We start from the raw sequence: 27,845 nt of genomic DNA on the forward strand, positions 1-27,845 counted from the left end.
GCCCGTGCAAGTCCGAGGGTACAGTGGTCGCAGATGTGGGCGGAGTGAGTGTCTTGTAGCAGGGCAATGGTCGCGACAAGAAAGGTGAGCTCCAAGGGCTGCAGGGCTCTCGGCGCGGAAAATCACTCGCTAAGGCCCGAGCAGCGACCCAACTCCCACCTGCCAGCTTGCGCACCCCCACACACCCATGTCGTGATACCCATTCACCCTGCGCCATCATCTCTCGGCTCCCGCCGCCGGTGCCTTGGTCCTTCCACACTCCCCGAGCTCGACTCTCCATCCTGCGCTTCCAAGACATGATTTAGTCTTTTGACGACCATCCCACTCTTTGACACGCGCTCAAGTTCCCCATCCGGCACCATGTCTCTCAATCTAGAGAAACAACTCGTCTTCGTACGTCATTCTTCAACAAATGTCTGTACTTGGCTGACTGGAATCTAGTACGGAGCATACCACCATAATAAAGTAGGCTCTGCCGCCCGAGAGCATCTTCACATGTCAGCTAACATGCCATGTGTCAGGTCAACGTCGGAATACATCTGCTCTGTGTACCTCCGATCCTGTTGACGTCTTTCCTACTGGTGAGGAATCCGACTGCTCTCATCGCGGCCCCTCTAACATGATAGTAGCTCACCAACACGCCTGCCGTCCCCATACCGTCATGGCTCTCGGTACCTAATCTCCCGCTCAACGTCGGCACCGCCGGAGCCGTTCTGTACTCGACCTTGTACATCCTCATGGAACCTGTCGCAGGTGCCATGATTGCCCCGATCCTTATCGGCAGCACCGCGTACGCGAACCACCTCACGTCAACGTACGGTGCGACTGCCAACTCGTGGGCCGGCGCAATCAACATCGCATGCTGGATTGCCCAGTTCGTCGGGCACGGAAAGTTCGAAGGAAGAGCACCAGCGCTTCTGGACAACCTTGTGCAGGCCATCTTCCTGGCTCCGTTCTTCGTCTGGTTCGAGATACTCTTCATGCTCGGCTACCGCCCCGAACTCAAGCGCCGGATAGACCAGGCTGTTGAGTTGGAGATTCAGAAGTTTAGGAAGAGCAAGGAGAAGGGTCAAAATGGCTCCGCGAAATGAGACGCAACTCGACAACGGATGTACAGCGCATGAGCAGACAAGGACCCAGTTATTGGCACTTGCAGGTTAATCGAAGCAGACATTGGAGTATCAGAAGACAGTGCAAATAGTGTATGAATACTGCAGGAGAAGGAGCATTGCGCAGGAGCAAGGTGTACGCGGCGTCTTGAGGTATACGTTGTCTTTGGTAGTCAAGTTTGCATAGTGGCTGCGAGTTTTTAAAGATTCACATAACATAGTAGGATACCAATTTAGAATGTTGCTATTTTATATTTGGAAGCCATGCTATTTCGACCTCGATCTCTTGAGTAACCCGTGCTGGAAGAATACTCGACACATTGGTGTAGCTTTCTTTGCCTACTACAACTAGACGGCGAGGCGTATACAAGAACGTATCAACAGCTTTGACACCCACGATACGGTGGAGCTATCGTGATCTTCATCGCTATTCGTTTATATAGATTGCAAAATGGAGGACGGTCCGTCGACTTGTGTTGGAATGCGCCTTTGTATGTGTTACAAGAACTGATGTATTGGAAGGGCCATTGAAGCAGATGCGCAATCTGTACAATGCATGCTTCCAGTCGATGCTAATCATCTGATCCTGACATTATGAGATTGCAAGCAAGGACGTGATATCAATTGTACCGTACACCGAAACGCAGTCCGAAGGTATCCACAAACATTTACTTTATCTTTATCAAAGTGTGGGGTACTGACCATGTAGACGAGGATCGTGTATCGGATCGGGATGTCGTACGAAGAGTTCAACGCAATATTGCGTAGCAGCTGAATGTTCCGTTTCTTTGTCTAGTGTTTCATTCAAAATCGCCAGTCAAATCATGGCCCGTCGAGTGCCAACGTGGTGTTGCAGTGAGAGAGCTCGGTTGAGGTGCGGCTTTTTTAGGATTAGGGTAGACGCCAAGGTCCGCGCTTTCCTCCCGAACCGCAGGACTTTCTTCCTCACAGCAGAGCTCCCCATCCTCCACTCCATCACCATCTCCCCTCTTCCATACCTGCATCAATCTCAATTGGTTGCAGAGCCTCCGAATTAGACTCTTGAGCAGCTGCAGCCATGTTCTCAAGGGCCATCCGCCAGTCGAGCCGCCGGGTCGCTGCAATCTCTGCCACGAGCAGGATTGCGTCGGTAAGTCCATCGCAACCGCCTGCAATTGCGCCTGCCGCCCGTCCAGCCATCGCCAGCAGCCTCCAGAACCGAAATCCGATGCCATTGGCGCCGCAAAGGAGCTTCGTTGATGGAACTGCCCGGGCTGCGCGGCGGCGGGACCAGCTCCCCTCTACCCAAGTGCACCACTGACGCCTTTTGCCCGCCCACAGACCCGCGCTCCCGCGTTCACCAACGCCATCCGATCCTACGCCGCCGATGCGAAGGCCACCCCCACCGAGGTTTCCTCCATCCTGGAGCAGAGGATCCGCGGTGTCCAGGAGGAGAACAGCCTCTCCGAGACTGGACGTGTCCTGTCCGTCGGTGACGGTATCGCCCGTGTCCACGGCATGAACAACGTCCAGGCTGAGGAGCTTGTCGAGTACGCCACTTGCACATTACGACAGTTTGCCATGGAAGCTAACGGGGTGACAGGTTCGCCTCCGGTGTCAAGGGCATGTGCATGAACTTGGAAGCCGGCCAGGTCGGTGTTGTGCTCTTCGGTTCTGACCGTTTGGTCAAGGAGGGCGAGACCGTCAAGCGTACCGGAGAGATTGTCGACGTTCCCGTCGGCGAGGCTCTTCTCGGACGTGTCGTTGACGCTCTCGGTAACCCCATTGACGGAAAGGGTCCCCTCAAGACCACTGAGCGCCGCCGTGCTCAGCTCAAGGCCCCCGGTATCCTGCCCCGCCAGTCTGTCAAGGAGCCCGTCCAGACTGGTCTCAAGTCCGTCGACGCCATGGTTCCCATTGGACGTGGTCAGCGTGAGTTGATCATTGGTGACCGTCAAACCGGAAAGACCGCCGTTGCCCTCGACGCCATGCTTAACCAGTACGCAAATATTCTTCCGCCTGCAAGCAACATAAGCTGACATGAAGATTAGACAGCGATGGAACAAGGGCACCGACGAGAAGAAGAAGCTCTACTGTATCTACGTTGCCGTCGGTCAGAAGCGATCCACCGTTGCCCAGCTCGTCAAGACCCTCGAGGAGAACGACGCCATGAAGTACACCATCATCGTTGCCGCCACCGCCTCTGAGGCCGCCCCTCTGCAATACATTGCTCCCTTCGCTGGTTGCTGTAAGTTCATTCGCACATTCGATAATGTAGCCAGGATGTATTCGCTGACAATTTTGAACAGCCATGGGTGAATGGTTCCGTGACAACGGCAAGCACGCCTTGATCATCTACGATGACTTGACCAAGCAGGCCGTTGCCTACCGTCAAATGTCTTTGCTTTTGAGGCGCCCACCTGGCCGTGAGGCTTACCCCGGTGACGTCTTCTACCTCCACTCTCGTCTCCTTGAGCGTGCCGCCAAGATGAACGACAAGCTTGGTGGTGGTTCGCTCACTGCTCTGCCCGTCATTGAGACCCAGGGTGGTGATGTGTCCGCTTACATTCCCACCAACGTCATTTCCATCACTGATGGTCAGATCTTCTTGGAGGCCGAGCTCTTCTACAAGGGTATCCGTCCCGCCATTAACGTCGGTCTCTCTGTCTCCCGTGTCGGTTCCGCTGCCCAGGTCAAGGCCATGAAGCAGGTCGCCGGTTCCCTCAAGCTCTTCTTGGCCCAGTACCGTGAGGTTGCTGCTTTCGCCCAATTCGGTTCCGATCTCGATGCTGCGACTAAGCAGACTTTGTCCCGTGGTGAGCGTCTCACCGAGCTCCTCAAGCAGAAGCAGTACTCTCCCATGGCCGTCAACGAGATGGTTCCTTTGATCTACGCTGGTATCAACGGTCTCCTCGACTCCGTACCCGTCAGCAAGATTCTCCAGTGGGAGGCTGACTTCCTTGCTCACCTCCGATCAAACGAGCAGGACATGCTCAACCAGATTGACCGGGAAGGTGCGCTCAGCAAGGACCTCGAGTCCAAGCTCAGGGAGGTTGCACAGAGCTTCACCAAGAGCTTCGCGGCATAAACGAGTTGGAGGCTGGAAGAGTGGGTACTGTCTATTCCAATGTTCTGAGGGGCCAAAAAAGTGCTGATTGGTCTTTGAGAATAGATGTATAATAGAAGATGCGTCCTCGCCATCAGCTGTGTCTCAATATGGAAGATTTGTTCGTTTTTCTGCATTGACATCAGCCTGGCAACGCACGCCTACCTTGGTCGACGAATACCTCTTGTGATTCCCTGTGCTCCTGTTAGCGGTACATATACGGCTCTTTTTCAGCTCATGGAAGTGGGATGGTGGACGCTCTGTATATGACAAATGAACGTTTCCTCTGTTATACTCGTTGTTTCTGAGGCATGTGACGATGATGGTGATGCTGGTTTTAAACTCCGCAGGAACTCTGTCATGTCTGTTGTAGCTCACTGTCATCTTGGAGCATACTGTGATCACATCGGGTAGCATCCAAATAGTTTGTAGGTACTCTGTATACGTACATTGGTTCATGCCTCAAACCTCTGCCAATGGGAGAAAAGCCGTATGCCTCCCAGGACCAGTATTAAAAACTCTCTGAAACCGCAAGCTTGTCTGTAGCAGTCAAACGTGATATAGGATGTCTAGAATATGGAATAAATTCAGAGCCTATTCCCTTGGCTTGTAGCTAGACGATACCTGTCTCACGATACAGTTGGAAGGGAATGACATTTGACGATGCGGATTCAATTCTAGTAGTCTATAGTAGGTACGCGTCTTATCCAATCGATCTAAGCAAAAGGACCGTCTACTTCTGCCTTCCGCGTCCCCGTTCTTCTCCGTCACTGGCATCGCCATCCTTGAAAGGATCGTCACCGATTTCCACGGCATCACCCGTCTCGGGTGGTTCATCTCTGTACTCATCGTCCCATGTTGTCCGGAGACTGATGTCGTCATCTTCCTCGCGTAATCGTTCGGCAGCTTCCAGCGCTCCCGGATCATCCGCGTATTCATGTTCGAGGTCCTCGATACTCATGCGACGAATACCCGCACGCTCTTCAGCTTCTAGCTGTGCGGCGCGGGCCTTGGTCTTGCGGTATACGAGCCAGCCCGTGGTAACACCCGCAACGAGACCAATGAAGATGGAAACGTAGGATAGAGCTTTTGTGCTTGGGTCCATTTTGCCTCCACTCTCAGCAATCTTCTCGAGTTGACTTCCGATGAATATGTGTAGCATCAGCTTTGGTGATACTATGGCTGTGGCTAGAGCATATGATGCCCAGTGTACGGTGGGGAAGGTTGCGACAGCGCCGTTGGAGATGGAGTATGGTAGCGGACATAAGCGGTACATGACGAGGAGCTTGAGGCCATCGTGTTTGAGGGTGAGGGAGAGGGCAGCAAAGCGCGTGTCATTGGCTATGAGGCGGTGGACCATAGATTTGAGGAGGGTGCGCGAGAGGAGGAAGGATGCTGTGCTGCCAGCGACGGTTGCTGTCGCGGCGATGAACCAACTGGTATACTGTTAGATTGCATGTTGTGAATAACGTGTGAAGCATACCCGTTGGGAAAGCCATAAACAAAGCCGGCTATGGTGAGTAAACTCGAATACCCGATTAATGGCGGAAATGATACGATGAAGATCAAGACCCAGAGGATCAACCATCCGGCCGTTACGTCTCTCCACTTCTTCGCGACGGGCAATAGGGCCCCGAATATGCGCTCGTTGTACACCAGGAACAGTATGCCGCCCACTGCCAGCACCAAGTTCCCTACGAAGAACAGCACTTTCTGCAGGGGAGAGAGTTTGTTATATTGATCGAGGACTCGTCGCGAGAGCGTATCGTACTTGTCCATGGCGCGCTGCCGCCACGAGCTCTGTTGACTATGGTGCGATGCGTTGCGCCGGAAGGTGGATGATTGCGGACGTCGGCTCCATATTGGCGTCTGGCCTGTTTCTTCGTCGTCTAAAGGCAGCGCAAGAGCGCGGACGTCATAGTCGCTCGCTGGCATGCTGATGGATGCCTCTATACGATACGGGGAGGTGCGCCTAACGGAGTGGCGCGGAAGTATGCGGAGGTAAGAGGATGTGAATGCGGCAGGGAAGTGAATAGAAAGGTAATGGGAGATGCTAGCTGATACAACTGGAGACGGACATTCCGCGTGGTGGTAGTGGAGCGTCGGAGGCAGCTTTGGTGTGAGATGCTAATGCTAGTGTGGTGTGGGCGCTGTTGGAGAGCTCTGGGTTTCATCGTCATCCGGGCGGACGAACGTGGTGCATCCGCCATCCGCCCTGCATTAGGCGATTAGATCAGATCGGCCCCGAGTTGAAAAGCAGTCTTGCTCGGCATGCTATTCCAGTTGTTTCGTGTATAAGGTGATGGCAGCATTGTATGCGCATATACTGTGTGTGACATGTGCTCTGGTCATGTTAGACAGCTCCGAGCAACCTACAACGTACTGCATCCATGGATGTTTCCGCGGACCCACACGACGCAAAGCACGTGATTACTCAGCCTCTCGCAGTCTGTGGCGCCCATAGCCCTATTCGATACTTGAGGCATATGTTGCAGCTTGTCTTTCCGCCGACGAATGCCATCGCAGCACTTCTTATCCAGCCCCAGTCGTCATCCTCGCTCAGCTGAGACTCACACGCACACGCACCGCATCACCACCCGCTCGAGGCTCCAGGGCCATGTAGGGCAGACCGGGAGCAAGTGCTGGAGATTACCGTTCCCGCTGTATGGTCGACGTTGCTGCACGGTGCAAGCATCCCCCACCCCTACGTAGTTGAGCCTAGTCCCTTGAGCTTCATTCGCGCTCGAGATCGCCCCAGGCATTCCATCACTCTGCCCGTTTTGGCGCACTTGGTGTGTCCTGCAGAAGAAGGCTGCGGGACTGGTTATTGCCCTTCGTTGCAGCTTCATTCCTCCTGTGACGCGCCGGTCGCTCCTCTGCCATTACCCGCAGTACTTATAATCACCCCCGACGGCCTCCTGTCTCGACCTGGACCCCAACCTCTGACCTCACCCGTCCTGCGCGCCACACCTGAACACCCATCGCCCAGTATCTTTTGCCTGCTTGGAAGTAATCGCCATGGTCGCCGACGACTTGTACGAGAAGGCGCTGCCTGTGCTGCAGGACGAGGCCCTGGACGAGGAGGACAAGACGGACAAGCTCGAGGAGCTGATGCGCAAGGAGACCAACCTCACGGGCAAATCACTCGAGAACATCGTCCTGGACTGCCTCTGGCGCTATCGCGACGCCGGCAGCTCTTCCAGCTCTCCTCCCAGCCGCCATACCATCATCCGCCGGCCCTCGCCAGCTCCCTGGCAGGCCAATCGCGCCCCTACTCCTGTCAACGCCTCGCCGCGCATGGTGCACCCTCCGCCGGGCTTTCCCATGCCACCTGGATTCGCGCGCACAAAGTCGTCCACCGCGTCCCCCTTTACTTCCCCGCGACCCTCGCCTCGCCTTGCTTTTTCCACACCGCATATCCCCCACAGCCCCAGCCTGAGCGCATACCAGTTCAGCGAATGCGCAAGTCCCAACACCGAATCGTATGGCGACCTCGATGGCCACTCTGTCGACTGGCTAGTCAACGATGACGCCGCGAGCACTGAGTCGTCTCTCCTGGGCGACGGCACGCTCAACGGTGCCGCGGCCGAATGGGTGCAGCCCCAAACCATGGACATGGGCCCATACGACATGCTGCGCTCGATCCTCAGGGACGACCGATCAGACGAAGAGCTGGAGAAGGTCTTGGAGGCCAATGGCTACGACCTCAGTGCCGCTCTCCTCGCACTCATGGGACAGCAACTGGACGTACAACAACTCCCTACCACACCCTCCGAGCACCCAGGATACGTCATTGGGAAGTCTATGAGCCCAGCATTCAGGCCTAGTACACCCGTGGGCCAACAGAAAAGCAACATCGTGTGCAAGTACTTCCTGTCAACTGGACATTGCGCCCGAGCAGACTGCAGATTCAGCCATGACACCAGCAAGACGTTGTGCAAGTAGGTATATATACAGCTCTCTAGGTATTCCAGGCTAATACCCAACACAGGTACTTTCTGAATGGCAACTGCCTAGCTGGCGATACATGCCTCTTCTCACATGACCCCTCTGCGCTCATGGCCCGTATGGCTGTGTCGGACGTCCAAACTCCACCAATACCCAACTTCCAGATGTCCGATTACGAGTTTCCCACCCTCCACTACAACGGCTCTCCCCTAGGCACACCGTCGATAACATCAGCCGCGACCTCTTTGGAACAACTCTACGGCCTAACAGGTGGTGGCCCCACACGCCCTCCACCAGGACTTAGTCCTTTTGCAAACTTCACTCCCGGAGGCGGTAGTCGCCCGCAGTCCAGAACCGGCAGTCGCCAGACTTCGCGTGCCACCACACCTTCGGTGCTCGCAGTCGACGATAACGACGCTTTCCCTAGTCTGGGTTCTGCTGCTGCTGCTAAGACTGGAAAGCGTCACCACGGCAAGCGAGGTGGACATGGCCATCACAAAGATGCTCCAGGACCTAACAATCTTGCAGATGTCGTTCGCATGTCGCCTGTTCCGGCTCCTGCCACTCCGGCTCGCAAGGGATTGAGACCGACTAAGAGCTTTACAGGCTCTCGCGAGAACAGTGTGGCTGCCCAGGCGATACCCGCTCCTCAGCACATTCCATGGCTGGAGACAGGTGAGAAGGGCAATCAGGCTTATCTCAAAGCTCGCGCCGAGGCTTTCAAGCATGGCAGTCTGCGCAACAAGTTTTTGCAGAGGTAAGCGGCATGCCTCGTCCTACGATATTCCACCGCTAACATACCACAGCGCTGCTCAAGCTTGGAATCGCAGCGATTCGCGCGCGGCTAAAGCTCTTAGTCTTAGGGGGCAGAGTGAGAACAACCTGATGCGTGAAGCTCACCGTGAAGCTGCTCGTATCCTTTACGAAGATCGCAATAAGGACAGCGACGGCTCGAGAGAGCTGTATGTTGATCTTCACGGTACGTCGAGATAGGTCGTGTGTTCATGACGAGACTAACATTACCCAGGTCTGCATCCAGATGAGTCGGTTTCGTATCTCGAAGGCATCCTTCTCAAGCACAGCTCTTCTTCGCGTCCGGTCTACGCTATTACAGGAACAGGTCACCACTCCAAGAACGGCAAGGACAAAGTTGGCAAGGCTATTCGCGGCTTCCTGAACGAATGGCGCTATGCCTTCCGCGAATTTTCTGTCCCTGGTGACCGCAACAATGTAGGTGGCATTCTTGGTATCGACCCGAGTAGCTACGACAAGAGTGTGGCGGAACGGCCAAAGGAATCTGAATCGGATGGAGACAGTGCAAAGAAAGACACCAAGATTCGCATCATGAAGAGAGATGATGTAATAGATGCGCCGAAAGGACCGAAGCGTACTGCTTGATCTGATTGAGTGGAAGTGGGGGTAACCCAGTAGGTAGCATGAAATAAGAAAGAGTTTACTTCACTACTTGTCTTGTGATCTGGTCTTCATCAAGGCGTTGCGGTAAAGGTATTGCCGCATCACGTTCAAGAGGAATATTGGCAGGTGCGCTGCAGTCTACATTGGTATCAGAACGAAAGTCTGCAAACTACTAACTGAATGCAGACCTCCAGGTTATTTACTTCTATTCACGTCTGTAGGTGGTGTCTGGTCTGTCCCTTGGACGGGGTGGCGGAGATGTGCCAGCTCGGTGAAGCTGCTCGACTGAGGAAGCCACACCCAACCTCGTGCCTGCTTCTCTCGTCTGGACCCACCATCACGTCGCGAATATCGCCTCTCATCTTACGGCGCACACAGCCAGTCATTCTCGTCACCTCTCATGTAGCGGTCAGCGTTTTCTACCTGGCCTCACCGGCAACATCACCTACCCTCATCACCGCATCGTACTAGCTAACGCATTACCGTCACCGATTCGCATCCCCTCGCAATGGGCCCCAGAAGACCTAGTTCGGCGACAGATGTCGACTCGCGTATGCCGTTCGCATCGGCGGAGGCACTGCTATGGGGGCCAGAGATGAAACAACAGCACGCCCACCTGCTCACGGAGATGCGAACACTTCAGAAGCATCATGAAGAATACGAAGCCCGCATCAGATCTACCGAACACGTTGCAGAGGCGGCCGAAGCTGCTACGTCAAGGGTCCGCCACTTGGAGCAACAACTCGCAGCGATCGAAGCCGAAGATGACGACAAGGCTTTCGAGAAGTGGGCAGCAGGCGAAATGACACGCCTCGGCATCTTCGTCGACACGAACAAGCACGTCAGGCAGAAGCAGATCGAGCTGGACAGTGTTGTGTCTCATGCTGTGGACAATCTCGACAAGCTCAAACATGTCCCTAGAGAACTGAGAGGTGTTCTTCGACGTCTTGATATTCTAGAAGCTGATCGCAATCAAGACGCGCGTCGGATCAAGAGTTTAGAGCAAGAAAACACCCGGCTCAAATCTACGCGACAGGATCCCAAGTCCAAGTCTAACACCGCTGGCCCACAGACCGTTTCCAAGCCTCAGCATGGCATGCTGAGATCCATGACATCGTCTCAATTACTCAACGCCGGAACTTCCGAAGTAACAAGTGACACCGACGATGAAGACCTGATACTCATGCCTGGGTTTGCACGTGAAGAAATCCAAATACCCCGGAGTCCAGAGATGAGAGAAAGGTAAGAGCGGCCTTCGGAACGACCTTTTGTAACACTAACGACTATTGCAGGGGACCAGTCGATACGTCTACTTCAGCTGTGCCTCCAGGTCATCCAGTGAAGTCAGCAAGACAGAGACTGATGCAGAGACCTTCGATCCACAACTCTATGTTGCCACATCCGGCAGACGAACAGAGACAAGTCCGAACACCTGTTCTAAGGCCTATTCAACCAGTAAACGCTGCTCCCGTTGCAACACAGCTGGTCCATCACAACCGCCCGACTCATCCTTCGGCCCCGGCTCCGATTCCAGCCCCAGCTCCAGTGCCAATTCCTACGCGAAAGCCTCGCCCACGTGCCAGAATCGCTCCGCCTCCAACGCAGCTGACCGGCAACGCCGTTACACGAAAGCGAAAGCAGCCTACGAAGGAGCCCCAGACTCAACGGTTGACTCGCGCTCAAGCCAAGAGGATTCAGGAACACGAAGCTGAAGAGCGAAAGCCGCATGTAACAGGTAGCGAATCACTCCTCCCACCAACACAGTTGGTCGAGCCAGCTCTTTCATTGCGCAAGAAGCAAAAGACTGCCCATGATCAAGGATCAGACAATATCAAGACCAGATCCAGCACAGTGATACGTCCCACTGGCAGAGCTCCAGCAACCGCAAAGCGCAATACTGCTGCAAATCAAAGCAAAAACGCGGCGATTGAACCCACTCAGTTGGTTGCGAGAAGTCCTGCCAAGTCGAACATACCTAAAGCCACCACTTCACCTGCCAAGAGGAGGAATCCCTCGCCAGTTCGACCGAGCGCTGTAAAGGAGGGGCAGCAGAAGTCACTCGTTGTCATTCTACGCAGCCCGCAGAAAGCGACGGGGACTGAACGTAGCGAGAGCGATGACATGCATACCACTGTAGCAGACAGAGCTGAGAAATCACCTCGCAAAGCAGCAGCAGCGCCACTGTCACGTTTGAAGGCCATTCCTAAGCCTTCGAGCTCGCGCAATACGGGCAGCCGAGTTGAGCTAGCTGTTGGGTCTGGCACTAGAAAGAATCCTCTTAGGACGAAACAAGAGGTACCGGAACTCGATGATTTTTGGTATCCATCGGAAGCAAACGAGCTTCATTGATTGTCCTCGATTAGGGGACTGACACTATGTCTCGCTGAACTCGTACAAGCCCTCGCGATCCGCAACTGGCACCTCCAAACTGGCCTCTTCAATATCTTTTCCATCGACCTTCAGCCCTGCACGCATAACGTCACCCGTCTTCACTGGGCCCACACCCTTGGGGGTTCCCGTAAGTACGATATCGCCCTTCTCCAGTGTCATGACCCTGCTAATGTCGCTCAGCTGTCTTGGGATTCGGAACAGCATCAGCTCAGTGTTGTCAGACTGCTTCATTTCGTTGTTGACTGAGAGCCAAAGGTGTGCTTTTTGTGGGTCTGGGATTCTGTTTTTCGCGATGAAGTTGCTGATGGGCATGAACGTGTCGAAGCCTTTTGCGATAGACCATGGGAGTCCTTTTCTTTTCGCCTCGTCCTGCACGTTACGAGCTGTCATATCGATAGCGAGAATGTAGCCTGGGTCGTGAATGTCAGTCGGATGGATCTCGAAATACTGTTATATTTGGCTGGATGTATGGCGTTCTTAGTACCTTCGATAGCATCCATAGCACCCTTAGTATCTTCGGGATGCAGATCCCTCAATGTCTTTCCCATGATGAGACCAAGCTCAACTTCATAGTGCATGTTTACACCACGTGGGCGGAGGACCGGGCCAGCGCCGGGTAGTAAGATAGACGACGGCGGCTTCAGAAAGAAGAAGGGCTGCTTAGGCGTAGCACTGGACAGCTCTTTGATGTGGTCTGCATAGTTTCTGCCTATGCACATGACCTATAACATGTCAGATTGCACGAAGAGCGTTTCTGCCAAATGCTTCCTTTCATGGGTCCCAATCTCAACCTTCATAACACGTATGCCAGAGAGAAGGCACATGTCTTCACATAGGATGACAATTGAGCAACTCTACAAATGCAGCCCTCACTTTGACGCGACTTCCCAGCCCTTTCTTCTTCTCTTAACCCGTTGATAGCGCGAACATGACACGAAATCACGTACCTTGCGGCAGTTTGCCCTGATAGCTTGGATACTCGCCATAACGATGACCAACGAACGTATTCAAAACAATGACCCAAAATCACGCAGAGATGATTGAAAGCAAAGGTCGCACACCGTCTTCGGCAAAGTACTTAGCCGGCAATTAACGGGGGAGTTTTAAGCTGGGCCCCTGCCCGCCACGGGGAGTTGGGAACCGAGATGTGGGGTGAACGTCAGAGCTTCCAGGCCACATGCATCCCACTTGCGCTCGCATCGCAACCAAACTATCAGAACCCGCACACGCTGCATTACACAGCTGCTACCAAACACGCCGAATCAAGCTTCCTGTCAGCAATAGCAGATATGGCGCAAACCCAAGGAAACACAATGCAACTCGCGGAAATACTATCTGACCTCGTCTCCCTGCGCGTCTGTGTACGTTGCCCTCCCTACACCAGCAAACCTGTACCCTTTCTAACACGAATTCGCCTGTAGGACCCCGCCGCAGCACTCGCCCTCGTATCCGCGCACTCGAATACCTCTGCCTCCACATCACCCCCATCTTCTCACGATGCCGCCGCAAAGACACCAATAACAGACCCCACGTCGACAACAATGGTGGACGAGGAGCAAGACCCAGAGCTGAAGCGCGCAAAAGACCTACTGAAATTCCACTACGAGGTCAAGGAGGCGCATAAGAGGGGCGAGTTGGGCAGAGGCTTGGAGGAAGCGAGGAGTTTGGTTAGGAAGGCTGTTGGGGGATGAAGGACGTCGGGGTTGAAAGTGGAACTACAATACTAGAAGTGGGAGCACGGAGAAGTGCTGGGAGAATCCCAGCGCGAGAGGGGGACTTGGCGGCGAAGGCTCAGAGCGAGCCATGTCTGTGGTCATGCTCAACAGCAGAGCTTGTGCGCTGGGAATGAGGAGATGGGATGGATAGGAACGTCAAGAAGGAGGGAGACATTGAGGTATCTACATACACGTCACTTCATGTCAGTAGTAACTTCTTGCGTGGAGTTGCGGTATACAAGAAAGAATCTGAACAAGAGACACCAGGTGCATCGCGTGTACTGCAGTCTACATCGATAGATAGAAGGACTTTGTTGAGGGCTCCAGGGAATCGTAGTCGTCTGGGCTACTATTGTACCAACACAGCAACCCTATTACGCCTGTTGTATTTGGTAAAGAAGAGCGTGCTGCGATGAGTTCGACCTTTATCATGTACGGTATGAAGCAGAGAAGAGGCGTTACACGTGAATGAAGACAAGGGTAATGATGAAATTGAGCTACGAGTAGCATCTACATAGGGGTAGGTAGTCAAAGCCAGGTAGAGGGAATTCTTAGGGAGATTTGAAGTTCGCCGCCACGATCCAAATACCAATCTTCCAATTCACTTCAAGATCCCGCAGCCGCGAGCATGGCATCGGCAATGGCCTTGACGTCCTCACCAGCCTTCTTCTTCTGGCGAAGAAGCACCATTATGGGGACGGACTCGGGCGGTGCGCGCATTGCTGCGAGAAGCTTGACTTTGTCGCGTTTGCGGGTTTTGCTGGTGGATGTTAGTATGAAAGTAAGGGTAGTGTAGTACAGCGATATCGGAGGAGGAGCTAGTGTACTCACGTGGCAGTAGTGGCTACGGAAGGGGCTGGTGCTTCTGTTTCTGCTACAGACGGTGCCGGTTCCGGCGCTGGCGCTTCTGGAGGCTGAGGAGGCAGGTCTTCGGTCTCTGCGGCAGTGTATGCAGGTGCTGCTTCCGGTTCGGGTGCTACTTCTGCTGGTGCTTCTGGTTCTACTGCCCTAGACACCGGTGCAACCTCAGGTTCAGCCGCCGGTGCTGCCTCGGGCTCTTCCGCGACAGGTGGTGCGGGTGGAGGTTCTGTTGGTGCATCTGGAACTGGTTCAGATGGTGCTTCCGATTCGGCTGCACTCTCGACAGGCGCGGGCGTAGGTTCAGGCTCGGCAGCTGGTGGTGGAGGCTCTACGGGTGCTGTCTCAACGGGCTCTGTAGCAGGCACCTGCAACGTTGGCTCTGCTTCCGGCTCAGGTTCTGTTGATGTAGCCTCCTCGGGTGTTTCAACTTTGGGCTCTGCAGCTGGTGGCTCTGTTGTAGGCTCCTCGGGGACAGGTTCAGGTGCAGGATCCGCCGAACGCTGGACTGGAGCAGGAGCAGCTTCGGGCTCTTCAACTGGAGGCTGTGCTGCTGGCTCTTCTGGCGCGGCGTCAGGTGTTGGTTCAGCGACAGGTTCAGACTGCTTTTCTTCAGGGGGCTCCTCTACAGGCTCAGGAGGTTCGGTTGCGGCTTCAGGCTCTTCAGCTGGTGGGTCTGCTGCTGGTTCTTCGGGGGCAACTTCAGGTTCTGCATCCGGCTCAGGTGCAGGATCTGCGGGAGGTTGATCCGGGGTAGGCGTAGCTTCAGGCGCAGCTTCACGCTCAGCTGTAGGCTCTTCTGGGGTAGCTTCAGGGGCCTGTTCAGCAGGTCCATCAGTCTGAGCTTCACCGGGGCCCTCCTCTGGTGGAGGAGGAGGAACTTCGAGTCCAGGAGACGGTGGTTCACCATCCGACTTGGGTGTAGTTGAATCAGTGCCCTCGGTATATGGGTTAGGAGGCGGGTCGATAGGAAATAAGGGCAATGGTTTGCCATGATGTTTGGGCTTCGCAGGCCTGATGGGACGTTTGGACTTGGTATGCTTCTCGGGTCGCTCCACAGGAGGCACGTCCGAAGCCGCAGCTTGGCCCGCCATGACAAGTGCGGATGGAATTAACGATAGACGAAAGCTGCTAAGGAGGGGCTATGAGAAGCAATTCGAGCGGTGAGATTGGACGCGGGAGAAGATGGTATGCTGGCCCAGGTAAGTGGATGGTTGTGGCCACATCCTCTCTGATCGAGATAGCTTGACTCTGGAACAGAAAGAGAAGCCTTGACCCAAACATCTTGATCGAGTGACGGCAGGAAGAGATGCGCGTAAACACAGCAAGTACGCGTTCAGCCTTTCCCAACTTGAACTGCTGAGTTTGGCGATCGCGGCCACTGCATGATCGCTTTCGACACGGATATTGAGCTGGTCGAGATTGGCGAGTTCTACGATTTCCGGAGCTCTTACCTCTACGCTGCCGACTTCGACGAGATGGCAGAGGAGCCTAGAGGTTCAGTGTCTGAGTTGAAGATGTAGCAGGGAAAGCGTTAGCGTCGGTCGTACCTGCATGAACGACGTAATTCCCGGAGGTTGCCGCCAAGCCCGCAGATGGGCCCGCCCGAGCTCCAGCTTTCACTGTCGCGAACTCGTCTTCCCGCACACGCGTCACCCCATTACTCTTGCAACTGCACACTATCTCAAGTCCTCAAAATGGCGCTCAGCATCGATCAGAAGCGCCTCAAGGCGACAAAGTTCCCTCCCGAGTTTGACAAGAAGGTCGACATCGAGAAGGTCAACATCGACCTGATGAAGAAGTGGATTGCTAACAGGATCACCACTATCCTCGGTGACGAAGACGACATTGTGGTCGAAACGTGCTACAATCTCATTGAGCAGAATCAATTTGTCAGTAACCCTCCAGTTGACACAACGGAATGTTTGCTGACGGATGCAGCCCAAAATCAAGGAAATCCAGATTCAGCTCACGGGCTTCCTCAACAAGGAGACCGCACCTTTCTGCAAAGAACTATGGGATCTCATGCTGAGTGCGCAGGATAGTCCCATGGGTGTGCCCCGAGAATTGCTCGAAGCGAAGAAAGCCGAATTGCAACAGGAGCAGGTATGTTAGCTCGGAGGCTTGCTCATTTACCATTGCTGACAACTCATAGCTTTCCAAAGCCGCTGCCGATGCTCGTCGTGCCGAGGAACAAGCGCAGAATGCTATGATTGACTCATTCCGTCAGAGCGAGCGTCCGGAACGACCCGAGCGTGGCCCTGAACGTGGCCGTGGCGGAGGAGGAGGACGATACCGTGGTAGTGAGCGTAGGGGACGTGGAAGAGACTTTGACAGAGGACTTCCGCGTCGCGATCGCGACTCAAGATCACCACCGTATGTCCTTCGCATTTACACTGAAGATCAAGACTGCTGACATGTGACAGGAGACGAAGACCCTCCCCACCGAATCGCGAGCGCGATGTTTACATACCTGGAGGAGGTCGTGGTCGTGGACGTGGAGGCCGTCGCGACAGATCTCGCGAGCGTCGTCGCTCACCCTCGGGCAGTCGTTCTGCATCTCCACCAGCTCGTCGTACACGTCGCTCACCATCGTCAGAACCCTCTCGATCTCCACCACCACGACGTCGACCGCGGCGTTCTCCGTCAGCTGACCGCTCAAGATCTCCTCCTCGTCGTACGCGCCGTCGGTCTCCTTCCCGTAGCAAGTCTCCACCTGCAAGACGAAGGAGAGACCGGTCTCGAAGCCGGGACAGCAGGAGGCCGCCCAGGCCCATTTCGCGATCTAGTTCCCCGCCAGTCAGAAACAAGTCGAGCTCACCAGCACCCAGGCTGCGATCACGTTCACGATCACGAACTCCTCCCCGCCGCCGGCGTCGCTCCCCATCGAGCTCTATGTCTATAAGCCCTGCACGACCGCGGCGGCGCAGACGTTCTACTTCATCTGGGGCTGATTCAAACGGCTCTCGTGCCGACATCAAGAAGCGTAAACGATCCGTTAGCTCTAGCAGGTCACGTTCTCGCAGCAAAACCGGTAGGGCTAGACGTCGTGTCACTCGCTCACCCACAGGATCACCGGCTCGTGGAGAGGGTACTCCCAAGTCATAGGCTGTCTATAAGCACGCTCTCTGCAAGGCATGCTTAACGGAACCGCGTTCTTCCTATGCAGAAGCGAAGCGTTGTTGGCGGTGTCGCCCAGTGAAGAGAGCATACGATCGATACCAGTCACTGCCGTTTACATCTGAAAAGCAAAGGAAAAGGCGACTATGTTCAATCGCTGCTTTCCATCAGATGCTTCAATCATATCCTTGCCCACGCGCCATGGAGGACCTCAAAACATAATGACATGGATGGATAGAGAATGTCTGTACTACAACTACGCCCATTAACGTTCTGGCCATTTGTACTCTACACGGCTCTACATATCGCAACCCTGAGCATTCTTTCAATCTCACAAAGCATTCTTTTCCAATCCCCTTCTACAAAGTGCCTGACAACAATGCAGTGTATTGTATACATCTTTGCGGCTCTAGTATTGTAGCATGGGCCGAGTATATAAAATGAGTTACCCGCGATAGAAAATGCAGTAGACATACATGCAGTTCGCAGACTCCTCGATGGTACAAGAGATAACCTCGAATGCGTTCCTGTGACACATGCGGCTTTCCGCGTGGATACTGATGTACGGCTTCTCGGCGCGATGTATGTCTCGGGCTTCGGTATGGCGCTGTGACACAGTCGTATACGCATGGAGAGCCGCTCGCGGAGGTACAAGGTCGGGTGTGACCTGTAATCTGGTACTTTCCCATAACCGTGCCAAGTGGCTTTCCGTGGCCGGAGCGGAGCCTTAGTGTCATCGGCGCCTGGTGTGGTTTGTAGTTCTCTGCAGATGTTCAATAATCAAAACTTCGCTTCGCGATTTCATCCTTTGCGCCGTTTGCACTGTGCAGCCACGACACTGATGTCGTCAAGTTTTCCTAGAGTGATGTCAGTGAACTGCCTCAACCATGTGCATAGCTGTACGAACCTCCTTCAATAGACAAGCCCTCATCAATCGCCTTCTCCATATACGGACTCTCAGCAAACGGGTCTTGAGCAATCTCCCTCGCAGCATTAACCAACTGTTGCGCTACAAATTGCATGCCATCAGCATAAGTCTGATCTTCTGTGTCTTTCTCCTTGTCACCATTCCACTTCTCCATGCTCTCGCAGATGTTTTCGACGATTTCATGTTCCCATAGGTTGTCAACTACGCCATCCGACATTGCAAGGACGACATCTTCTTCCTGGATTTCTACGCAATCCATGGCTGCGTTGTTGTCTGGTGTGTCTGGACTATTAGTCCCTAACTGCCGTGGACAATCGAACCAGTGCCACTGCTCTTGCGTTTTGTATATGACCTCCTTGCTACTCGGTCGTATGACGAGGATCTGGGAATCGCCTAGTTGCGTTACGTAGAGTAAAGGGTGGTCGGGTTGCTCGTTGTCTGCACCGAGAAGCGCTCCGCAGGCGGTGGTCGTGCCGTGCCATTCGTTGGGCGAGGAGGTCGCTTGCTTTGTGAGTTCGTATGCGGTCTGGAGGTATGTGACGGGGTTTGGAGGTGAGGTGGAGGAGTAGGATGCGCTCTCGATTTCGAGGGACCAGAAATGGGCGATTAGGCGGGACCATAGACTGCAGAGTATGGTCAGCACTTGTACATTTTGAAGCGACCATACGGCATGCGACTTACGCAGCATGACCCTTTTCTCTTGTTGCCCATGCGCCCACGCCGTCGTTCGCTGCAATGAAGCTCTCACTGACTAGCACCGCATCGTCCCCATTTGTGACGCCTCTTATCATCTGCCCGTTGACAGTCGGTCGGCGATCACGACTCTTGTTGTGCGTGCTCAGGGGCTCAGAGAAACTCGTCGAAGGCAGCGACAGGAAAGGCGGAGGAAATGGCCGCGAAGGCCTCTTTGCGAAGAGCGCATATCCAGCCTCGAAGTAGAAAGGCAACTTGGACTTGGGCGGCTCAGCGTTATCAGGAACAGGCGTAGTCGTGCCAGCGCCCGTTTGCGCTTTGGACGCTTGCTGAGAAGACCATCTCGAGCGTTGCGGGAAGACGACTACAGGCGACTTTCGTTGTGCTAGTCTCCAGGCTTGTGATAGTTCGTGCTGGAGGAGGGGTCTACTGCGCATGCGAAAGGAAGGTGCGAGCATGCCAGCGATGGAGTATGCAGAGAAAGAAAAAGTTCTGTTGAGGACTTTTGCGTCCAGAAATGTTCAACCCAAAAAACCATGCGGAGCCGTCGCTCTACCTTCCGGTGTGTGGGGAACCCGAGCATGCGGTTTGCGCATGGCGACCATGGATCGGGAATGTGAGGACATGAGTCAGCAAGTGGTATTGCCGTCTACCATGACGTGTGGGGGAGTCGAAGGTTCACCTCGCGCGAGAAACGGCCATGTAAAGATTGAGGCGATTTAACATAGTCGAGTAAGGTTGCACAGACGTGATATACGGGACATGGTCTTGTACACGTATTTAGATATTAGTGCAGCGTGGATAGGCTACCTAGGTAGAGATCATCGCTACCCGTGGACCTCTGGCGCTTTCACAAGGCCGGATAGGCCTGGGTACTACAAACACGTATTTATAATATTCTGAAAGAGCATGTATCGCTTTCCCTACTACTGAGATATGTATATGTTTTTCTGTAGTTTCTAACTTAAGCTGTACGGCGCAACGATATGTATATCCAGCTTTCGCAACAGCCCAGAGGCTACTTGTGTCGTAGATGACTACTTTCTGAGGATCATTGTCCTTCAAGCCGTGTTGAATTGAGCTTTCATAGCATTGCCATAGGGTATACCAGATAAACGCCTGCCAATGCATCCTGTGAGGTTATTCCATTGCCCATCACCGAGCATCCCAAACCAGCTTATGCCCTCCTCTTCGCAAAGTTCTCCAGATCCGCCCGTGTAGCCACGCCCAGGACGAACTTCCTGCTCGCGTCTGTCACTACCGCAAACTCCTGCTTCCCGCTTCCGTCTACCCCGCCGGAGAAGAACTCCTCGAGCTCTTCCAGAGGCGTCTCGGTGGTGATGACCTTGTATCGCCTGCCGCGACGTTGAAACTTGTGCATGGCAGCCTCAACTGGGTCGCTGTCCTTGACTTTACCCTCTTTGAGGAGTTGCTGGAGATGCGGGATGCTGATGTAGCCGAGTAGGGCGCGGTTCGTTTGCGAGATGACTGTGAGGTGTGTGTAGTCGCGCTCAAGGCCGGACATGAGCGCCCATGATATGGGGTCCGAGGGCTGAATGGACAGCGCAGGCGGGGGGTCAAGGTCTTCTACTGTCGCCTGCGGGTCGTCAGACCTGGCATACTGGGCAATCGAGAATACATACACCACGGTATTTGTCCGCCCATAGTGCTTGGTAGCCGCTGGTAGAGGTGCCGTTGGCGGTGGGCGCTTCAGCTGCCATTGTTCTGGTGGGAAGATATTGCGGGGATGTTTGTTACGCAACTTTCAGAGGAAAGCTAGGGATGCAGATCGCCGGGTCGTCGATTGCCTTGCGCTAGTAATTGCAGCATGCGCGGACCGGGCTCTAGCGGGTAAGGCTTTTGCAGTACCTGTGTGTTTCAGAACGTATGACAGACGTTCTAGCCGGCCTGCAAGCACCTGCGTAAGCCTACCCAGGTACGGCCGCAGGTATCCTGATTGCACCCTCGACACTGCTGTCTAATCGTCCCGACTAATGCGCTTTCCATGCTACATCCTTCACGTGTCGGCTTGGTCTTCGTGACCAGATTGGACTTTCAGACTGCGGCTCTACTTAGGGCACACATGGTTTTGCAGCGCTTAATAGTACACGTGATGGGCGGTCCACTAGCGACGACCACAGGTCTCGCTCGTGGGAGCCGCCCGCTTCGAACACCATCAACGCCCTCACATCGCGAGCAAGTGCATGTCTTGCATCATTCGTGTGCAGATTCCGGATATCCGCTGTTTACTCTTATTATTTATGTACCGCACGACGACCACACGATGGCACTACCCGCGCACCACTGCCCCTCGATCGCCCACGTAAACCGGTCGGACGAACGACAATCGCATACATCGCACTAGTAACCACATCGGACAAAGGCATTGATGGATATGGATACCGCATGTCTGGGGCCTCGACGCTGGTCTAGTGCTGGCCCCCGTGCTTGGCTCTGCGAAAGCCGCTTTGACGAGGCCTCATGTCAGGGCGCTTTATGTTCGGAGGTCGCGACAACCATCATCGTCGTCATCATCGCATACCACAACAGGGGTCGTTTTCGTATTGGGTCTCTCGGCATTGCTTCGCACATGTCCAAAAAAGGAACGCTGCCGGCGACTGAATTGCTCGAGGCGATAGAAAGCAAGCCATCTTGCTTCACAGCATTTGTACGAGATCGGATCACCAGACAATGGTCAAATATGGGTCTACACCTGGAAGCGATATATAACCGTGTTACCGCCGTGGGCATTACACAAGAGACGGCAGATGCAGGCTTATCGATAATCGCGCGGATACGGGCCACCCCCGTCTCGGACCATGACAATCTGGGGAAGCCTTCCACCTAGGAGGGACCATTTTCAATCCTGACTGAAGATACTACTGACCCTGTATCTTGTTCTAGGAAATTCGTCATGCGTAACAGATATGCATACCTTATTCATCCCCGGGTTCTACGAGGTGATCCAGACAGTACGGGAGCATGGCCATTTCTAGGTCTCGCAGTGTGGTTTCAAATACCACTGTCGAGGCTCATGATTGTGGCCATTGGCACGGGCATGATTGCGCTCTTATCCCGTATTTGAGTTGGTTACAGATCCTCTCCGATGCATACTTTCCATGCATATCGTACGCAGAGTCCCACTGCTGTTACCTTTCCAACTCTGTACAGGGCATCTTCATTTTCATTACGCCTTCACTCACTAGAGAAAGACATGTCTGAGAATTCGGTAAAGAGATGGAACTTATGCGATCTGTACAGGGATACAGTGACGTATGAACCGGCCTGTATTGAAGTACGCAGCCAGGTTAACGAGCTCATGATGCCCTAAAAGTAGATCCGAGGAACAACAAGGCTTCACTCATCATGGGACTGACACAGCATGATATTCGGTCCTTAGAGGTGGGGTTTACTGATTTCATCTATCATACTACAAGGTATTTCTGAAGGGCCTTAGAGACGTCGCGATGTACTTCATCAAGGCAGATGTACCAAACTTCCATAACGCCAGCTTGAATGCGACCTCAAATCCTGGCCATCTCATCCAATCAAGGTAATGTATTCATCTACACCCAATTTTGACTGCGCAGTTAGAGCTGTCGCGCAGGAGATAGGTTGCGAAGGCATAGGGGACAATGGAGCTGGCAGGGTCGTTGGCTTTGTCTCGATAGTAAGATCCGGAATTTTGGCAAAGTGCAGGCCAGACTACGGTGAGTGTTTCTTTGTTTATCTAAATTCAACAATACTTAAGCTGACGATGTTCTAGTAGTAACCGAAATGCAAAATACCCTGACAAGCCTTCCCTGAGCACGTCCAAAACCCCGCAGCTCAGCGTTCTCACTTGGTGCCACGCAACTTAGCCGCTCATATCTCACCATCGCCGCAACACGAGCGTCATCTTCTAAGGACGAGCACACTGACCTCACAGGACGAGAAAGAGCTGGGAAAGGTGGTCTCAACAAGTGTCGCTTCCATCGGCCTGCGCTCTTACCTAGAGGGCTCCGTCTAGCTCGTCAGTGGCGGCTTCTCAGTCACAGCCGACCGACCACTCACCATAGCTCAACAAAGCGAGAAAGCCATAATCGAAAGAGCTGCGCCGACGTGGAAAAACCGTCACTTTCGCATTATCAGCAAGCTTCGTGCACAAGTATCAGAACAGTGGGTTTGCCTGGCCGGAGGCGCGGCTGCTCTCAGGGCTGTACTCCTGCACGGACCCAAGTCATCGCATCGCGCGAAACCTCCCACGACACAGCAAACACGCCACACTTGCTGCAACATTACCAAAACTTCACAGGTGCCTAAACGAACGATTCTCAATTACCTCGCGCTTTTTCGAACGCGATAGCTCGTGTGGGGCGTGCAGGCCGAAGAACGTCACGTGCTGCGCCTGGCGTCGCTGGAAAGTTCAAGAGTTGCGTCTCCGATCTCTTCTTTCTTGCCCTCCCCACACCACCACAATACGACCCAACCACCTCACCCACCGCGCACCATCGATCTACCCGGTCGACCATCAATCACGCGACACTGCCATCGCGCCCGACACATCGACGAGGTAATTCGCGAATCTGCGCCTCCCTTACGCGTCGACACGACATCGTACAAGCGTGAGCTCGACTCGCACAATGGCGGACGAGGCCAACCCACCCGTGTCTGCGGACACCACCAACACTGCTGAACTGCCGACGCGTTCTTCAGACGCTGTTGCAGAGCCTGCTGTCGCTGAGGCAAAGCCGGCTGAGGACGGTGTCATAGCCACATCAGGTGTCGCCGAAGGTAACCAATCATCTGCTCGTGAAATTTACAGGGCGCAGTAGCTAACGCGATCGCGAACTAGTTCCCGAAGACGACGCTGCTCAAAAAGACGATGCCGCGAAGGAAGACGTCACTGCTGACGCGCAGGCAGAGCCAACCACGGCCAGCGACGACGCAGGTAAGTCCAGCCATGCTTGATTCCGAGCCTCGGGCTACCAGCGTATTATCATCGCGTACTAACACATTATCTCAGATGCCGCCCCTGCCTCCGACGCGCCAGCAACGAATGGCACCCCAGCACCGAAGAAGGCTGCCAACGGCAAGCGCAAATCAGGCGCAGGTGTCCCCGAGCACAAGAAGAAGACACCGGCTAAGAAGGGAAAGAAGCCGCCACCTGAGCTGCGTCTGAATGTCTCGCCTGGTGACATGTTCATGGTCGCCATGCGGGGCTACCAGCCGTGGCCAGTCATTGTTTGCGATGAACAAATGCTCCCAGAGTCGCTGCTTAGCAAACGTCCTGTCAGTGCTAAGCGCATTGACGGTACATATCGCGAAGACTTTCTCGAGGGCGGCAAAAACGCTAAGGATCGGAGATACCCGGTCATGTTCCTGGGCACCAACGAATTCGCATGGCAGGTCAACACTGAGCTGTTGTCATTCGACATCGAGGAGGTGAAGAAGGACGTGGAGTCTGGCAATCAAGGCAAGAAGAACAAGCAGCTCTGGGAAGCGTATCAAATCGCGGCTGAGGGTCACGACCTGGCACACTTCAAGGAGATGCTGGCTGCCCACGAATCTGCGATGCAAGAAGACGTGGAGCAGAAGGAGCAAAAGAAGAAGGAGAAGGCTGAGAAGTCAGCCAAGCGTAAAAGCACAGCCCCTGACGACTCAGAAGACGTTGAGATGGGAGAAGCTGGCGACGATGCTGCCCCTGCAAAGAAGGCGAAGGCCACTAAGAAGCGCAAGAAGGATGATCAGAGCGATGGCGAGAACGAGAAGGTATGCACCGCATAGACCCGTCGACTTACGCACTCTAATTTGCTTACAGGCTGTAAAGACTCCCAAGATCAAGTTGACGACTGGCAAGACACCAAAGTCCGCATCGGCCGCGAAACCTAAGAAGGAGCCCAAGACTAAGAAGAAAGCGAGTGAAGAAGCTGCGCCTGAAACACCAGAGGAGGCTCCTCTGACCGAAGAGGAGCGGCTAGTGAAGCGCGAGAAGCAAGTTCTCTACCTCCGTCATCGCTTGCAAAAGGGCTTCCTCTCGCGCGACCAGAAACCAAAAGACGAGGATATGACGAGCATGGACGAGTACCTGAAGCAGCTTGAGGCTCACGAGGATCTCGAGGCCGATGTCATAAGGAAAACCAAGGTTCACAAGGTACTGAGGGCGATTCAGAAGCTTGAAACTATCCCGATGGAGGACGCGTACCACTTCAAGCAGCGCTCCAGTGACCTTCTCTCCAAGTGGAATCCTGCTCTGGCGTCTGAGTCTGAGCCTGCTGCTGCCAACGGCGTCAAGAGCGAAGATCGGGAGAAGTCTGAGTCTGCCAAAGACGAGGCGCCGTCTGCTGAGAAGACCACAGAGGAAGATAAGAAGGACGATGCTAATACCGATGCTGCCGTCACCAAGACCGCTGACGAGGATGGCGATGTGCAAATGTCGGAAGCCGACAAAGAGGTCATCAAGGATGCGCCTGCAGCGCAAGAAGATGCTGAAAAGAGTGCAGAAGGCGTCGAGAAGGCGACAGCTGAGCCTGAGACTGCTGCTGCGGCAACAGATGATGCGTCCACCTAAACGCGGCGCGCTCATGAGCAATGAGCAAGGAACTGGCGTCTTCGGCTCGGTTGCGGTTGTCTTTCTGCAGTAACCTGACTGCAATACTGAAGCGCAACGGCTTGCGATGGTTGGTACGAGCATGCCTTAGCAAAACGCGTTCGGCTATCTCTACAGCTGGCGCACCAGCTTTCGTACTTGGACGATAGGGTCATCCGTGTATATACATATAGTGCTGAACAAGCAGGGTTATTGGGGTCCGATGAGAAGACGCGGGCTTATTCTTTGCGACATGCGCCTTCTTTCATAGGTTCTCGGAGATTAGTGAGCTTTAGCGGAGTAAGAGACTGTCTTAGCAATCAATAACACTTGGAATTATCTCTTGAACATGCCGCTGCTGTTTTTGACGGTGATCACATTGACTACTCTTCAAATCTTTGTTCTCTCCGCGCATGTATCATGGTAATGTGTGGCGCGCGCATCGCGTGGAGCAATGGATGCCCCGCTATCATTATGACGTACTCTTCGCGCGTTGAGCTCCATAACAAAACCATAGCCGCGCAAAGCTCCTCGCAGCTATTAACAACAATCGAGACTCGATACTTTTTGTCGTACAAACACTCAATACATCAATCAACACCCTGAACACTATTTCAAGATGGCCAGCGCAACTAGAAAAGACCTACTCAAGAAGGTCTACAACATGGTACCGCCCATGCTCGAGAGCTTTCACAAAGGTAAGGAATGGTCTATGATACTAGTTCCCGACGTGGATTCTAATGTATTCGAACAGGTCAATTGGGTCGTGTAGCTGTCATTGGTGGCAGTGAAGACTACACTGGTGCGCCTTACTTTTCTGCTATGGCATCCGCAAAGCTAGGTTGCGACATGGTAGGAACATCCATATCAACCCATGTCAGACAATGTGCTCACCTGGCTGCAGTCCCATGTAATTTGCGAACCCGGCGCCGGTGCGGTAATCAAGACATACTCCCCCAACCTCATGGTACACCCATACATGCGTCAATCGAAGAATCTCGCCAAGTCCGAAAGCGCAGACAGCATCACCTCGGAAGTAGTAGCCATGCTATCACGTCTCCACGTCATTGTCATTGGTCCCGGTCTTGGTCGCGATGAACTCATGCAAGAAACCTGCGCACAGGTCATCCAAGAGGCAAGGAAACAGGGCATTCCGTTCGTATTGGACGCAGACGGTCTCTACCTCGCTCAGACAAGGCCGGAACTCGTGGACGGCTGCACTGAATGCATTCTCACACCCAACGTCGTCGAGTTCGCAAGGCTAGCCAAGGCCAAGGGCGTAAATGTCGACGAAGGCGATCCCTCAGAGCTGTGCGCCAAGCTGTCAAAGGCATTCGGCGGTGTGACTATCATCCAGAAGGGCGCCAAGGACTACATCTCCAACGGTTCGCACACACTCGTATCCGAGGGCGAGGGTGGCTTGAAGCGCTCTGGTGGCCAAGGTGACACTCTCACCGGCAGTCTGGCGACCCTGTTGGCGTACAGGAAAGCATACCACGACAAGATCTGGGACATTGGCACTGAGATGTCAAGGAGCGAGACGCTTGCTCTTGCCGCGTATGGTGGATCATGCATCACTAGGGAATGCTCGAAGCTGGCGTTCAAGGAGAAGGGCAGGTCGCTGCAAGCCAGTGACTTGACTGGCCATGTACACACTGCCTTCCTCAACGTCATTGGCGAGAGGGAAGAGACTCCCATGTTGTGAGCTAGAGATGGCTTCTTTTGTGATGATAAAAGTGAGTGTCTAGGGCAAAGCACATCTAATGTCAAAGACTGGCGTTAATACATAAGTAAATGTAATGATTCGTATGAATACATCTTTTTGGCCGTCTTCATTCGTACCTTTGAGCGAAATAGTGGCCTACTATCCGAGTACATAAGGCCGATTGATTCTCATGCGATTTACTAAGTGTTGTCGATGAACAAGCAATTCATTAATCATGTTTACATATGCTGTGCGCGGGCGCAGTATCGCTGGGCAAGACTCCAGTGATGTGAATGGGTCTTCGGATAC

General features: G+C 53.9%; 12 protein-coding genes across 12 annotated transcripts; 7 read left to right on the forward strand and 5 right to left on the reverse strand.

Annotated features, from left to right (window-relative positions):
• Nucleotides 1-360: 360 nt before the first annotated feature.
• J4E86_004788 (uncharacterized protein) lies at nt 361-1,091 on the forward strand (the record flags this gene model as incomplete). The annotated part of the gene is made up of 4 exons (XM_051445325.1): nt 361-393; nt 442-465; nt 522-581; nt 630-1,091. The coding sequence occupies 4 exons, from the start codon at nt 361-363 to the stop codon at nt 1,089-1,091; spliced, it is 579 nt and encodes a 192-aa protein (XP_051303422.1).
• Nucleotides 1,092-2,166: 1,075 nt separating this feature from the next.
• Nucleotides 2,167-4,176, forward strand: ATP1 (Alpha subunit of the F1 sector of mitochondrial F1F0 ATP synthase; the record flags this gene model as incomplete). The annotated part of the gene is made up of 5 exons (XM_051445326.1): nt 2,167-2,238; nt 2,430-2,638; nt 2,692-3,087; nt 3,140-3,336; nt 3,398-4,176. The coding sequence occupies 5 exons, from the start codon at nt 2,167-2,169 to the stop codon at nt 4,174-4,176; spliced, it is 1,653 nt and encodes a 550-aa protein (XP_051303423.1).
• A 751-nt stretch (nt 4,177-4,927) lies between these two features.
• Nucleotides 4,928-6,129, reverse strand: J4E86_004790 (uncharacterized protein; the record flags this gene model as incomplete). The annotated part of the gene is made up of 2 exons (XM_051445327.1): nt 4,928-5,630; nt 5,678-6,129. The coding sequence occupies 2 exons, from the start codon at nt 6,127-6,129 to the stop codon at nt 4,928-4,930; spliced, it is 1,155 nt and encodes a 384-aa protein (XP_051303424.1).
• A 1,083-nt stretch (nt 6,130-7,212) lies between these two features.
• On the forward strand, nt 7,213-9,540 carry J4E86_004791 (uncharacterized protein; the record flags this gene model as incomplete). The annotated part of the gene is made up of 4 exons (XM_051445328.1): nt 7,213-8,135; nt 8,186-8,899; nt 8,949-9,121; nt 9,170-9,540. 4 exons carry the CDS (start codon nt 7,213-7,215, stop codon nt 9,538-9,540), a joined length of 2,181 nt encoding a protein of 726 aa, XP_051303425.1.
• Nucleotides 9,541-10,066: 526 nt separating this feature from the next.
• On the forward strand, nt 10,067-11,907 carry J4E86_004792 (uncharacterized protein; the record flags this gene model as incomplete). The annotated part of the gene is made up of 2 exons (XM_051445329.1): nt 10,067-10,800; nt 11,142-11,907. 2 exons carry the CDS (start codon nt 10,067-10,069, stop codon nt 11,905-11,907), a joined length of 1,500 nt encoding a protein of 499 aa, XP_051303426.1.
• A 24-nt stretch (nt 11,908-11,931) lies between these two features.
• On the reverse strand, nt 11,932-12,935 carry J4E86_004793 (uncharacterized protein; the record flags this gene model as incomplete). The annotated part of the gene is made up of 3 exons (XM_051445330.1): nt 11,932-12,359; nt 12,434-12,671; nt 12,897-12,935. The coding sequence occupies 3 exons, from the start codon at nt 12,933-12,935 to the stop codon at nt 11,932-11,934; spliced, it is 705 nt and encodes a 234-aa protein (XP_051303427.1).
• Nucleotides 12,936-13,238: 303 nt separating this feature from the next.
• Nucleotides 13,239-13,640, forward strand: J4E86_004794 (uncharacterized protein; the record flags this gene model as incomplete). The annotated part of the gene is made up of 2 exons (XM_051445331.1): nt 13,239-13,310; nt 13,371-13,640. 2 exons carry the CDS (start codon nt 13,239-13,241, stop codon nt 13,638-13,640), a joined length of 342 nt encoding a protein of 113 aa, XP_051303428.1.
• Nucleotides 13,641-14,270: 630 nt separating this feature from the next.
• J4E86_004795 (uncharacterized protein) lies at nt 14,271-15,616 on the reverse strand (the record flags this gene model as incomplete). The annotated part of the gene is made up of 2 exons (XM_051445332.1): nt 14,271-14,424; nt 14,496-15,616. 2 exons carry the CDS (start codon nt 15,614-15,616, stop codon nt 14,271-14,273), a joined length of 1,275 nt encoding a protein of 424 aa, XP_051303429.1.
• Nucleotides 15,617-15,907: 291 nt separating this feature from the next.
• Nucleotides 15,908-16,945, forward strand: J4E86_004796 (uncharacterized protein; the record flags this gene model as incomplete). The annotated part of the gene is made up of 5 exons (XM_051445333.1): nt 15,908-16,019; nt 16,212-16,414; nt 16,464-16,628; nt 16,678-16,831; nt 16,890-16,945. 5 exons carry the CDS (start codon nt 15,908-15,910, stop codon nt 16,943-16,945), a joined length of 690 nt encoding a protein of 229 aa, XP_051303430.1.
• A 1,498-nt stretch (nt 16,946-18,443) lies between these two features.
• On the reverse strand, nt 18,444-19,721 carry J4E86_004797 (uncharacterized protein; the record flags this gene model as incomplete). Its single annotated transcript, XM_051445334.1, has 3 exons — nt 18,444-18,499; nt 18,550-19,193; nt 19,252-19,721. The coding sequence occupies 3 exons, from the start codon at nt 19,719-19,721 to the stop codon at nt 18,444-18,446; spliced, it is 1,170 nt and encodes a 389-aa protein (XP_051303431.1).
• A 719-nt stretch (nt 19,722-20,440) lies between these two features.
• On the reverse strand, nt 20,441-20,984 carry J4E86_004798 (uncharacterized protein; the record flags this gene model as incomplete). Its single annotated transcript, XM_051445335.1, has 2 exons — nt 20,441-20,860; nt 20,907-20,984. 2 exons carry the CDS (start codon nt 20,982-20,984, stop codon nt 20,441-20,443), a joined length of 498 nt encoding a protein of 165 aa, XP_051303432.1.
• Nucleotides 20,985-23,885: 2,901 nt separating this feature from the next.
• On the forward strand, nt 23,886-25,813 carry J4E86_004799 (uncharacterized protein; the record flags this gene model as incomplete). The annotated part of the gene is made up of 4 exons (XM_051445336.1): nt 23,886-24,036; nt 24,098-24,193; nt 24,269-25,014; nt 25,064-25,813. 4 exons carry the CDS (start codon nt 23,886-23,888, stop codon nt 25,811-25,813), a joined length of 1,743 nt encoding a protein of 580 aa, XP_051303433.1.
• Nucleotides 25,814-27,845: the final 2,032 nt, after the last annotated feature.

The sequence above is a fragment of the Alternaria arbusti genome (genome assembly GCF_024043155.1).
Source record: "Alternaria arbusti strain BMP 1465 chromosome Unknown scaffold_5, whole genome shotgun sequence".
In the NCBI taxonomy this organism is placed as follows: Eukaryota; Fungi; Ascomycota; class Dothideomycetes; order Pleosporales; family Pleosporaceae; genus Alternaria; species Alternaria arbusti.